Source organism: Pezoporus flaviventris, unplaced genomic scaffold (assembly GCF_033815535.1).
Source record: "Pezoporus flaviventris isolate CSIRO_AGI_PZ_B2104156 unplaced genomic scaffold, CSIRO_AGI_Pfla_v1 ptg000001l, whole genome shotgun sequence".
Taxonomy (NCBI): Eukaryota; Metazoa; Chordata; class Aves; order Psittaciformes; family Psittacidae; genus Pezoporus; species Pezoporus flaviventris.
Window position 1 is genome coordinate 58,222,900 of NW_026892549.1, and position 13,619 is coordinate 58,236,518.

Below are 13,619 nucleotides of genomic sequence, written 5' to 3' on the forward strand. Positions count from 1 at the left end.
CTCAGGGCCCCATGCTCAGGCTGCTGCAAGGTCCCCGCTTGATGAAGGGACGGATTACTTTGGGGTTTCGATGTGGATAGGGAAAGCATGGCCCTGCTTCTTGGCAAACAAATTCCTAGAAACCCCTCATTTATGTGTTCAGTTTTTCCCTTTCTCAGGTATTTTCAGTCAGTGCAGACAGGGATCTCTGCAGGACATGCAAGGATGGGGATGTATGGACATTCACCACCCCGATGGCCCTCAAGCAGTGAGAATCTCTGTCAGTCATGTTTTTCCCCAGCAGAGGGGGAGCTCACTCTGGTTAAAACTGGGTTTCCCCCCACCCCGCCTTGCAACTGCAGTGAAAGACAGAATATGCTTCTGGATGAAGCTCAAAAAGGTATTGCATGTAACACATTCTCCTGCAGAGAAGGAAGAGGAGGCAGTTGATGATAAAGTGGGTTTTGGGTGAGCAGGTCCACAACTCCTATAAAGACCAGAGCATAGAGGAGCTTTATTTTCACTCATGGTTTTGGGGAGCAGGTTGCTTTAGAGGGAAATATTAAGCTCACTGCTGCCAAGCTATTTAATCAACTGGAAGGATATTAAGACAGCTTCCATATTTGTAATTCAGAGTGCAATCTCCCTTTTTCAGGTTGGCACAGGAGCAGGAGTTGGTTTCAATGTTAACATGGCCTTTACTGGTGGCCTCGATCCACCGATGGGAGACACAGAATACTTAACAGCTTTCAGGTAATATTGAAGTTTTCCTCTTAGAAACGTACCGTTTTACCTAAATTTGGTTTCTTTTTCCTTGTACAGTCCTCCTTAATCTTGAGTTTCTTTCTTGCTAAGTTTAGAAATAAGAGATTTATATCCAGTTACAGTTCCTTTTGGAGTACCAGCATAAAAATAAAGCTGAGTTAAGTAAATAGGCTATTTCTGGCCATAAGTGTGGCTGTGGCATTAAGGGGCTGACATACTTCCTGCTCAGCACTGATTAATGTATGAATGTAAAATGTCAACTGATATGTATAAGCTCTTCTGATTTTAGCTCAAAAGCTTTTTACCTCTTTGGGGTGTTTCTATGGGTAAACCCAGCTAATGGAGAGGAGAGTCCAGAAGGACTTTACTGTTCTGTCATCATCAGGGACTGTAGCGACAGGACAAGGGGTGATGGGTTCAAACTGAAGCAGGGGAAGTTCAGGTTGGAGGTAAGGCAGAAGCTCTTCCCTGTGAGGGTGCTGAGGCGCTGGCACAGAGTGCCCAGAGAAGCTGTGGCTGCCCCATCCCTTCCAGTGTTCAAGGCCAAGTTGGGTCTGTGCTTTTCTTACTGGGTTCTGGTTTCTCCTCAGAAGCAGCATGTTGTGTATTCTGAAAAAAAGTACAGCCATCTCTTAACTAAGTGTTACTCATCACTTGCTGTCAGAGTGTGAATGAAGGTAAGCAAAGCTGTGGAGCTGAATTCTTGTGTTGCTGGGATATCCTCATTGATGAGCAGTAATAGTAAAGCATTTATAACATAACCCACTGTGCTGGGTTGTACAAGTGTATCCAAGCATGCTCAAAAAAAACCCTGGCATCATTTGATTCTCCAGATGGAGATGGGGATGAGGCCACTTGTTGATGTCCTCCTCATCTTCTTGTTCTGCTCACAGAAGCATGTGATACCTGAGGATCACAGGGAGGTATCTGCAGGGAGTCCTTTGATCTGATCCTTATTTTCTTACTCATACCAGCATCATCAGAAGAGATGCATGACGCAGAACACACATTAGCTGATCTACAGTCATGCACACCCAGGTTGTGGTCTCTCTGAGCAGTGTCACTATGGGAGCACTGCAAGAGTGTTGGCTGAACGTACCTTGCTGCTCTGAGTAGCTAATGGGCAAAATACCCCAGTGGAGCAGTGTACATCTCTGGCATTCAGGGGGTGTGATGCATTTGCCAGAGCTTCAGAGAATGGGAAAAGGAGGGTATTAAAACTAACGATGGAAGCAGCATAATACCAAGGTGAAATGAAGGTGGATCTGTGGGTGGAGGAGAACTTGTAAGTAATGCAGTAGTGAATAGAGGCCGCTGTGAGACCACATTTCCCTTTCTGATAGTCTTTCCAGGAGAACAAATCCAATTCCCTGACCTGCCAGATGTAGAGGCTTTCTTTTTCTTAGGCTGTCCAGTTCTACCCCCCAGCCCTTGTGCTGGGGGTTCATCCTCTCCAACTGGCCTGTCTTTTAACAGCTATGGGTTGAAGTGGTTTTCAGTCCTCAAACCAGATTTAGCGCACTTTTGGCGACCACCCTGCATGCATTCACAGAGACACGCACTTGCCAAAACATGGGATGTGAATGAAATCTGGCCTTCATGGAAGAGCATTAAAAATCTGGGAGCATTATTTTCTGTCCTTCCCTGTGCACGTATTTGTATTCCATTATAGAGAGCAAAAAGAGCTTTTATTCTTCAGCCTGCCATTAAAAAGCCTTCAAAGAACGTGTGCAGTTTAAAATCACATCTAGTCAAGTAAGTGTCATTTGTCTTGCTGTTTTATTCCTGTTACAGGAAAGCAGCACTTTCCTCCAAAGTGGAAGTCTGTTTATCCCAGCAGTCAACAAGACTGATCTCTTCATTAGAAAGAGACCAGTTAGAAGTATGTTAACAGAGTGACATACTCGCTATTAAACATTAATTGAGTCTCAAGGCTGCTGGAAAATTGCTCCGTCTGCACAGTGAGACCTTTGCCAGCCATTCCTTAACAGGCACTGGTGTCTTTTTGCCCAGAGACTGCAGCTATTTGGGGAGCATATTTTGGAGCTAGTCACAGCCCTAATTTGGGGGTTGGGGGGGTGGGGGATGTTGGGAAGCTGAGGGATGTTGTGACTCATCCTCTTAGGTAGCACTTCCCCTAGTCTGCCCCATGTGCACACCTTCAGTCAAGAAGTTAAATTGGATGGGTTTTTTCATCTTATGCCAAGTCTGGTCGTGATAATACATTATCAAGTGACCTTTTTAAATCTTAACCAGCTTCTTTGGAAAACATTTCCCCCCATCCCCCCCCGAATATTTCTATTGATTTTAATGTAAAATAATGCTTTGAAGTTTGCAATTTATAGTCCCCTGAGAGTTAGAAAGTGAAGGGAATGGGTCATATATCCTCTTTTTTTTTTCCTCCTTCTTTTCTTGTGTTAGCCCCTTGAGACAATGCATGCCTTCAAGGCAGCACCTTGTTATTCCACCCCATCGAATGCCACGTTGCATTTGCTGGGGATCAAACCTAAGATGAAGAAAAGATAAGAAAATTGGCCATAATGAACTCCAGAAGCTGCAGGCATTTTCACCATGAACTTGGAAACTCACAGCGGAGAACCGAGCTTTAATTCAAACCAGTCCAAATGCCAAACTGTGAGGCTTTGAAGTCTGCAGAGGAATCAGTGGAAATCCTTTGAGCTAGGCAAAGATACTGATAGACTTTTCTTCAGCCTTAACTCTTGACGTGCTTGTCTGCTTTTAGGGAAGAAATCCATCTTTCTATGTAAAAACAAAGCGGAAGAAAAAACAAGCAACATGCTCTTCAGTTTTGGGTTGTATTTTAAGATGAGCTGGTGTATGGGTTTGATAAAAGCATGTGCTCACGTGAACTAATAATTGTACTCAGCAATAAGTCTTCTGATGTGTGAATAAATAACCCCAATGAATCCTATCATCCCCGCACTGGAACCCTTTTACAGTGTTGTTTTAGTCTGTCTGAAGAACAGAGGGTAACTTGCATCAGGTATTTTTGCTACTGACAAATACTCTACAGATACAAGCTTCCCCGTGCTTGCAGCTCGCATTGGGTTGTTCAGGACAGTCTGACCTCTTCATATTTGCTAAGCCCACTAAGCCATTTCTAAAGTGAGAACAAGAGTTATCGCAGAGCAGAGAACAGCCTCACCATGCGCTTTGTCGCTTATTGTCTTCATAACTGAGGGCTGAAATCACTGGCTGCCCTGTCTCAAGGTTGGGGTGATATCATGATTACTGTATTTTGGGGGGGGGGATATAGGGTGGAGTCACCCTGGTCACTAATAGGAAGTGCAGAAGGGATCTGGGGAGTTTGCTTGGCGTTCCTCCATCCCCATCGTAGCTCTTGGGCTCTGCCTGCGCAAGACAGCGTGACATTCTAATTTAGCTGACCATTGGCTGGGCAAAGGTCCCGCTTCTGAACTCAGTGCTAAAGTATGTGGGCAATACAGATTTCACAGATTAGGCAGAAATGTGTTAAACTCTAATGTGAGAAACGCAGGGTATGTAGTTTCAAAAGCCCTTAACTCATCATCGTGTGTTAAGTGCTGTTATGCAGTAGTTATAGAAACAAACAGTTGTAAAATCCAGTGTGTTCGCGGGGGTTTTCTTTCTTCTTTTTACCAGGGTATGTTGTTCCCTCACTTGTTACACAAGCAGAAAGCAGGTTTGCTTTAGAAAGCCTCAGGAAGGCTTCAAAGGCACAGTGTGCAAACCCAGCTAAGAGACCTGCAGTAAAACCACAAGGACTGCAGCTAGTTCCCTGTTACACTTATAACCCAGCAACTACTTGGTGAAATTCAATGGTATTATTTTATTGACGGGAGTTTTACTCTGAATTTACTATAAGCAGGTTTTTCCTGCTGATTCCAGCAGTTGTGTTGTCTCATAGAGATTTTTTTTTCCCCTACCCTGAGGTCTTGTCCACAATTATAATTCCAAATACAGCTCGATTCCATGGTAGTTTTATTTCAAACACCTCAACCAGAAGCAAAAGCCAGGACTATATTTGAAAGGTCCCTCCTCCTGCCTTGAAGCATGCAATGAATTCAGGAGCCAATTTGGAGGGGGGATTTAGTTTTTCCCTTCAATCCATAAACCATTTCAGGAGTGAGTAAGAGGGAGGCGGGAAATATGATGTTTTGCCTGAAATGGTTGTTTCTGTCTTTCACATTTCATGCTCTCCCGATGCTGATTTTGTCCTCAGACTCCTGATCCTTTTTGACATAGCAAATGGCCATGGCAATGACTGCTTAGAGAAACAAAGACGGAGGTTTAGGGACATAGGATTAGATGTAGGAGCAACAGACAACGTGTTGTTAGATACAGATGTATATACAGATATAGATATGGCCAACAGTAGGGAAAAAGTCTCTGGAAAGAAAGTGCTCAGCCTTCTAAATCTCACCGATTTCCTCGCTGCAATTGAGCATTTAAAAGCAAGAAGAAATCCTCTGTAGGATTGTTTAATCTGCCTGTCATTTATTAGGCATTTAATTGGTGAATTGGCTAATAGCAGCCTAAAAATTACCCAGTCTTCTGGAAAACACATCAAAAATCATTGTTTGGGTTCTTTTTCTCTCTCCCAAATGATTGCAGAACACGAGGGGTAGTTTTTGCTTTCCACAGCCATTGGTTTAATGCCGAGCTGTTCAGCTTAGCTGCAATCAGAATGAAATGAAAGGATTTAGATTATTTTAAGGAAGCAAAACAACCCTTTTACATTAGGATGTAAATTTTAACATTTAGGAAATATAAACCTTTGTGTCTTAAAAAATTCTGTGTGGCTTGAATGAATATTGAGTATTCCAAACCCTTTCATTCCTCAGTGAATAACTCTTCAGCCATTTATTAAAAGATGCTGACAAAATTGCTCACCTCCTTGACAGTCATTGATAGGCAAAGTGAGGGACTGCTGAGAGGCAGAAGGGCTCTGGCCCTCCTGGGTCAGGTTTTATGTCCAAAGATAGAGGTGCTTTACGTACCTGGAGAGCATCAGAGTTGGGACTGCAGGTTTGGAGTACTGGAATTAGGAGAAAGTCAGAAGCAAGAGAGTTTGGGTGGGAGACATTGGATGAAGGAAAGGGTTCAAGTCTGGTTTTGAGAGTGGTTGTGTTTGAGTGAGTTTGTGATGGTTAAGGTACCAAAAGCATCATTAACTTCTTTATTCTGACACCTTGTCACCTTGCACTTCTCCTCTCAACACACGTAGCTCCTGTATAGGTTCTGTCTGGGATGGGCATCATGCAGCACCCGTCCGCGGGCACAAACTATCTGTCTGTCCTGGCTCCTTCCTCTTGGATGGGGAAGCATAGGGACCTGTGACCCATGTTTCCTAAATACTGAGGGACCTGTTAAAACCTACTGTGTCTATACAGACCACCACTAATAATTGCCCAGAGTTGAGGGTACTTGCTGCAGTAACGAGTTGTAGCTGGAAGGTCACCCCATCCAACACTGTAGAAAACTCTTGACATCTCTAAACAGCTTATTTTACCTGCTGTGAAATATCAATGGATTCACTTTTAGGACAGAAAAAGCAGCAGTTGCTGGTCAGAGTTCATACAGCCTTGGTTCACGGTGAAATCTCAGTGCTGGCTGTGTGTCGGCTGTGCCACTAGAGGGTATCTTCGAACCGCTGTCACCACGCAGGGACCTTCCGTCGAGCATCACCAGCACTGCTCGCAGGCTGTCCCTGTTCATTCATGCTTGGCTATCAGCAGATGAGCTGATAAGAGGTTGTGAGACACCCCCCCACAGTCCTGATCCAGCTCTGGGGCAGCAGCCCAAAAGGGACATGGAGCTGTTGGAGAGAGGCCAGAGGAGGCCACGGAGATGCTGTGAGGGTTGGAGCAGCTCTGCTCTGGAGCCAGGCTGAGAGAGCTGGGCTGGTTCAGCCTGGAGAAGAGAAGGCTCCTTAAGGGGAGACCTTAGAGCAGCTCCAGTGCCTGAAGGGGCTGCAGGAAACCTGGGGAGGGGCTTTGGACAAGGGCCTGTAGGGACAGGCCAAGGGGAATGGTTTTAACCTGCCAGAACAGGGGAGATTGAGTTGAGCTCTTAGGCAGAAGCTCTTCCCTGTGAGGGTGCTGAGGCACTGGCACAGGGTGCCCGGCAAAGCTGTGGCTGCCCCATCCCTGGCAGTGTTCAAGGCCAGATTGGACACAGGGGCTTGGAGCAACCTGCTCTAGTGGAAGGTGTCCCTGCCTGTGGCAGGGGTTGGAACTGGATGAGCTTTAAGGGCCCTTCCAACCCAAACCAGGCTGGGGTTCTATGAGCTGACCTGCAGCCCAGAAATGGTTACTGATTTGGGGCTGTTGGACAGACCATGCCCACAGCTCAGGAGTGCAGGTTTGGGCTTGCTCTGCAACCAACATGTAGTGATCCCACACATCACTTGAGGTACTAGCAGCTCCTGTGGCAATATCAGGGGGTGGGGAGGAAATCTGGTTCTTTTAGCAGTTTTTCTTTGGTTAGAATTCAAGAGCTCAGCAGTACTTCGAAGCTCGAGGGGGTGGGGGGGAGGTAGAACTCTCCCATGTGCGCTTGCTTCAAAACTGCTGCTTTAGTCCTTTGTGAAGGAGGTGGTTTCTCCTTGAAATGTCTGTGAGTTGCACTCAGCATATTTTTGTCGACTGTAAGGAAAAGAATTCACAATCTTTCAGCTTTTGTAAGAATTGAAAGAAAATCAGGTTCTTTTTCCCTTGGTCTTTGTCTGTGCAAAGATTTGCAGGAGGCTCTTGGGTTACTGCAGCAATCAGTTGGCAAAACATAAAGCTCAAGACATGCTTCTTTTGGGTTACGTGATGTCTGAGTGCCTTGACCAGACCATGCAATGTGCCGTGTGCTTTCCTGCTCAGTGGTGGCAGTGGAAACTGCTTAATGGGTTTGACCGACACTAGAAGAAGCTTACTGAGTGGTAGATGTTAATACTCCATTTAAAAGTAAACCCTGGGCATCAGCTCAGATCAGTGTTGGGGCTAATACAAGTTGCTGACACCAGCAGATGTCTTGTGGCTGTTTAACAGCATTCTAGTGAGAGATGTGAATTTTTATGGGTGTCTTGATAGCACTTGAGCAATCTCAGCACTAAACAGACCCTTTTCGGCTTGCTCTTGGGGTTTTGGATTGTTATGTAACAACAATACTCAATAAAAGTGAATGCAAAGATATTCACAGGTTCATGCTTTGCTATATTAATAACTCCATATATTAGAAAGTTAACCTTGCCAGCAGCTCTTCCTAGGCTGGGGAAATAGGGAAATGCTGTTGTCTTCAGTACCAGCAAGGGATGGCACTGGGCAGGTTGCCCTAGGGATATATTGAAGATTCATTTCTAATAGAAAAACCACATCATTTGGAAAGCACCACTCTATATGAAGGGCCTTGAGGTGGAGGTTTACAACCATCTGTGTACCTCCTCGCTCTTCCGCCATTTCCTACTGTTATCAGTGCCCAATGGAAGACTTCAAAACAACTTTCAAGCCCTTGTGTGTAGGTACCCCGATGTAAAGACGAGGAGGAGTTCATCCAACAGCCTGGTCAGAGCACAGTGTGGGTGTCTGCATCTTGTTCATTACCGAGCTCCCTTCCTTTGACTTCTTTAATTGTTGTAGTTTCAGTTCTGCCATGTTTGTGCTGGAGCTGTTAGATGAAGAAGCAACTACTTGTTCCTCTGCTCAGATTGCCACTTATGTGATGTCTTGGCTTGAGAAGTGGGGTGTTTGCAACCTCGTGTTGGTTTTGAACAGAAATTGAGTAGATTGAAGAGAGAAACCACAAGGAAAAGGCCTTTTGCTGAGAAACAACAGGCACAGACCTCTTGTTTAATTTAAATACCAGCCTTAACAGCCGATGGTTTATGGATGCTAAGCAATTCAGGCCATTTTTTGCAGTGAACAAAATGTCAGAGGATGAGGAACTCGAGCTTGCAGAGGTGTATTTGGGTAGAGTATTTGCCTATGAAAGTTTTTTGCCCTATGTGACATCCCCAGCCTTTCATTATGGTCAATGAAACGTGCAATAAGGGAAAAAATAAAGAGCTTTGTAGGTGCTGTGAAGGCTAAAGGAGGAATTTCAGAGGAGAACATGGAGACAAGGACCACGAGCCATTGCATGGGTTTCCTAGATGGATTTCAGCCTGTGCCAGCGGCCCTGTTGTTTTCTCCTTATCTCCTTGTGCAAAGCAAGATATGATCCCAAATGGGAAACACAATGTATGACAACTTATTTCCCTGGTCAAAATGTGATGCTGTTGAGGAAATAATAGACCTCACTGTTAAGACTAACATGAGGTTGACTTTCAAACTGTACTGGATGGTGTTCTTTCAGTAGGAAAGATGGGCTTTCCTACTGTGGCATGATAGCACAAGGTTTTGTAAAGGGGTTGTTCAGGATGGTTTAAGTGTTTCTGAGTCAAAATAACATGTCTGCCATTGTTAACTTTGTGTTGCAGAACGGTAGTAATGCCCATTGCCAATGAATTTGCCCCAGATGTTGTGCTGGTGTCATCTGGTTTTGATGCGGTTGAAGGCCATCCCACACCTCTTGGAGGATATAATCTTTCAGCAAAATGTAAGTTGTGGATTTACAAGAGCAGAGAGCTGAAACTGCTGTAAACTGCTGCTGTCCTAGGGACTAAAGTACACTATTTGCAGGTTTTACATTTTGGGGTCTGTCCTTCAGCTCCTTCATTTCTATGGCAAACCCTGCAGCCTTTTCCTTTGAATTTTGATGTGTTTTGTCACTGCACTGTGTATATTTTGGTCTGGTTGAAGCCTTCAGTTCCTTGAAGCATTGAATATTTCAGTTTTGACTGCAAATAAGTTACTAATTCATTTGTAGTCACATCTCGACATGTGGAAGACGGATGCTGAATCACAGCTTTTCACTTGTTCTATTGGTGAGCTGCAGAAAGAGGCAATGCTAGATGTAAACAGGGCACCTTGCTCTGAACAGTAGCCGAAGTCCATTCCTTCCTCCAGGATATCTGGAGTATAATTAAATAATCTATAATTCTATTATATTATAGATTCTATAATAAATTATAATAAATTATAAATTATAAATTATATAAATATAATAATAAAAAATAGAGTTGAACATTTTTGTTCTCCACCTTTGCAGCAATGATACAGGCCCACAAGAACCTCCCTTTAGCTTTAGATCTGTGGTGGTATGCACTGCGCAGGAGATGCACTGAAATTCCTTCCCTTGGTCATGCTGTGCTTATACCCAGCACCGTTTCATTGCAGTCAGTCGAGAGGACAGTTGTTCTTGCAAAAGGATTTTATTATTACTTTTGAAGAGTTTGTTTCAGCCAGGAAACTTCTTCTCTGCAGTAAACTTGAGAACCTTGTAAGGTAGCTGAGCCTATAAACTTTCTATAGGAATAAAGTGAGAGAGATTTACAAGAAATAAGTTATTTAAGGTATCCAGAAACACTGTAATGACAATGTCTTGTTTACCTGCTTGTTGAATTACCTATGCTCTACTACTCTAAATGCTATTCTAACACTAAATGTTATGGGCTCAGCCATGAATCTTGGTGCCTGGCTGTTAATTTGCCAGTTCACAAAGGCACTCGTGGAGGTCACTACAAAGCAGAAAGCATGGATAGGGGGGAGAAATGCCCTGGATTTTCTTCTGTTTGGATGCATTGAGGTTTTTTTGGGGGGGGGGGGGGGGGGATGGTGCTTTGAGGCCATGTTCTTTAAACCCTCGCAGCTTGGTTCTGTTTTGTTTAAAGGGTAGAAATGTATTGTGTGTCATCTGATCAAAGTCCCGGCTGCCCCAGGAATTTTTATAGCATATTATATGTGGGAAGAAACGTCTGTTAAGAACTAGATGTCAAATATCTCTGGGGCACTGCGATGCTGCTATTGCAGCTGAAAGCACCAGCAGCAGTTTGACTGATTTCCCCTTCTCCTCCTCCTTCCCCCCATGACTGCTCTGACTGCATCTTCCAAAGGCAGGGCATAAAGCTGCCTCCTTCCACCCTCTTTCCTTCCTTCCTTCCAAAGGACTTATTCACTGCTATAGTTATTATTTATTTTATATATATTTCTTTTATATATAATTATTTTGATACCTTAAAAGGGCTGCTGAGAAATCCAGAGAGGGGCTTTTCACAAGGGCCTGCAGGGACAGGACAAGGGGAATGGCTTTAACCTGCCAGAACAGGGGAGACTGAGATGAGCTCTTAGGCAGAAGCTCTTCCCTGTGAGGGTGCTGAGGCGCTGGCACAGGGTGCCCAGAGAAGCTGTGGCTGCCCCATCCCTGGCAGTGTTCAAGGCCAGGTTGGACACAGGGGCTTGGAGCACCCTGCTCTAGTGGAAGGTGTCCCTGCCCGTGGCAGCGGTTGGAACTGGATGATCCTAAGGTCCTTCCCAATCCAGACCAGGCTGGGATTCTGTGATATTTAATTTGGGACCCTGAGGGGAGGTAGGAGCGACAGTGCTCCTTCTCACCTGGGATAAACTCCACTGCAGCTCATGGGGGAGATACAGATCCATCCCGACACACACACACACACAGGGCTGAGGCAGTCCAGCAGGGAACCGTGGCTGGAATTCTGCAGCGAGCATATTAAAATCCAACCTGGCTTATATTATGTGTTGAGTCCTTTCAGATCCCTTGTGGTTTTTTAATATGATGTAATTCCTCTCTATAATTCTTTGATCCTTTGCCAGGAGCCTGATTCCAGCCGCAGCCTTTGCCCTTCTCCTGCATTTCCTCTTTTCCCTCGTTACAGGCTTCGGGTACCTGACGAAGCAGCTGATGGGCCTGGCTGGGGGGCGCGTTGTCCTGGCTCTTGAAGGAGGCCACGACCTGACAGCTATTTGTGATGCCTCCGAAGCTTGTGTTTCTGCTTTGCTGGGAAACGAGGTACCAAGACATGCAAAAAACCAAGAGCCACAACCTCCACCTCATTTCTGCCCTTGTTTTGGGTCCTTTTGACACACATTGATTTAAACACTGCATGCTTTATTTAACTACCTGTGTTTGGTAATGTGTACTGTAAGGCTTGAAACCACTAAGAATTGAATTAGGGTTTATTCTTTATGCTAATAGGTTGCTTTCTGCTCTTTTGAGAACTGTTTGAATTGCTTTCTGAATTCACTGTCCAAGCCTGCTCGTCTTTTTGCAGACCCCCTCTAGTACTACAGTGTTAAAGATTGTTTTTGCCCCTACCATGACAGCATTAATGGCCTGTTTTGGGTACCCAGCTTTGGAGGTCTGTGATAAACTCATGTTGTTAGTGGAGAAGCAGGGGCAGCAGAGGGGAATGAAGTACACGTGTTTGAATATTTTTAGGCTGCCTCTTCAGGTAAGACATTGCCCTCCATAAAGAACAAATCTCAAAGTCCAGGGTAATAGTAGCAAGACATGAGTAGGCTGCAGAGATGACCTCTGAAAGCAGTGGTCTCTTCCACAAGGCATCTCCCTGCCTGTACTGGTAAAAGGAGGCAATTCCTCCTAAAGCTTTCACCTACCTTGAAGAGCACATCCAGGGTCTTTCATCACCATCTTTGCTGCACACGCCCTGGGGATAGGAGCTGAGGGAGGATGTGGTCAACACCTGATGGTGCAGCACCACAGAGAGGAGAGGCCAAGCAGTGTTTCAGCTCAGGGTCTGCCTCCAGCAGGAGCTGACTTCTGGGGATGGTGGTGAGCCACCACAAGCAGGGGGCAGGATCTGTGTGGAGGTGCAGATCAGCTATGTTTTACTTCCAGCCTGTTGTAGAAGTGCTCTGTCTTGTAGTATCCACACTGCACATGAAGGACAACAGTGCCTGGGGAAACCTCACTAACCAGTCCAAGAGATAAAACAGCTGGAATCCATCAAAAGCAGCTGCTTCTATCATCCAGCATCCCATCTCCAAGCATGCAGAGAGCATCTGCTCCTTGTGCTTGGCCTGGCAGTTTCTCAGCACAGGTAATTGATCCAACAGGCCAGCCTGTGATCAGCTCTCAGGACAGCGAAAAACTCAGGAGACAACTACTACATCAGCATGGAAGCAGTGAAGTCTTTATTACAGCACCCATCTCTCTTAAGGTGGCAGCTGATGGCACTGTTGTCACCACAGACAATTCCTCAGCCTCTCTGGATGCAGATGGTTTTAATGCAAGATGCCCTTTGAAGGGGAGACAGAACAAATAACATGTGAAGGATGTTATTCCTCTTGCATAACGTGCTCTTGTGATGCAGGCAGGTGACTGCAGTCTGGTGTGAGGATCTGTGTGCAATAAATAAGTGTCCAATCCAAGCCACAAACACATTTGGAAGTGTGAGGCTTTAGCCTCTCAGCACTCACAATAGCTTGGTTGCTGCCAACTGCCTGAGTAGTTTCACTTAGAGCTAATAATGATCCTTCAAAGTGAAAAAGCATTTTTATTCATCACTGAATCAGGACAGCTCTGAGAGGCTAAAATACTTGGAGATGGACCTGTTTTCACTTTTCCTAGGTGGGCTCTAAGGCTGTGCAGGGATCACAGTCATGTTCTCTGCCTTACCCCCACATCAAAAAGCAGGAAACACTAGTTTTATCAAGCTCTTTTATACCCTCTTTTTAACACAAGGAAGTTGGAGGGAACTGCTGTTGCTTTGTCCCGCGGCCCTTTGATGCAGTTTGATGTACGGCGTGTGAGAGGCTCTTGCATGCATGCACATGGACAGCCAGCTGTGGCCACGACGGGCTGCTGGGAGCTTTGCTTCCTGAAGAGCCATGCTGGAGTTACACAGGGAATGGTAGGAAATGAAGGGAATGGTGCCAGTCCCCAGTGCGTCTGCGTTCACCGGCGGAGATCAAAACTCCTACATTATGCAGCGTTAGGCGAAGGCAAGAGCTGTCTTGTTCCCA

General features: G+C 45.2%; 1 protein-coding gene across 15 annotated transcripts in view; it reads left to right on the forward strand.

Annotated features, from left to right (window-relative positions):
- HDAC4 (histone deacetylase 4) overlaps positions 1-13,619 on the forward strand; it is a 214,683-nt gene that overhangs the window by 191,123 nt on the left and 9,941 nt on the right. For all 15 annotated transcript variants that reach the window (XM_061460072.1, XM_061460055.1, XM_061460048.1 and 12 more), the window contains 3 exons: positions 635-732; positions 9,212-9,330; positions 11,510-11,643. In XM_061460072.1, coding sequence (XP_061316056.1) covers positions 635-732; positions 9,212-9,330; positions 11,510-11,643 — 351 coding nt within the window. The remainder of the gene's footprint in view (positions 1-634; positions 733-9,211; positions 9,331-11,509; positions 11,644-13,619) is intronic.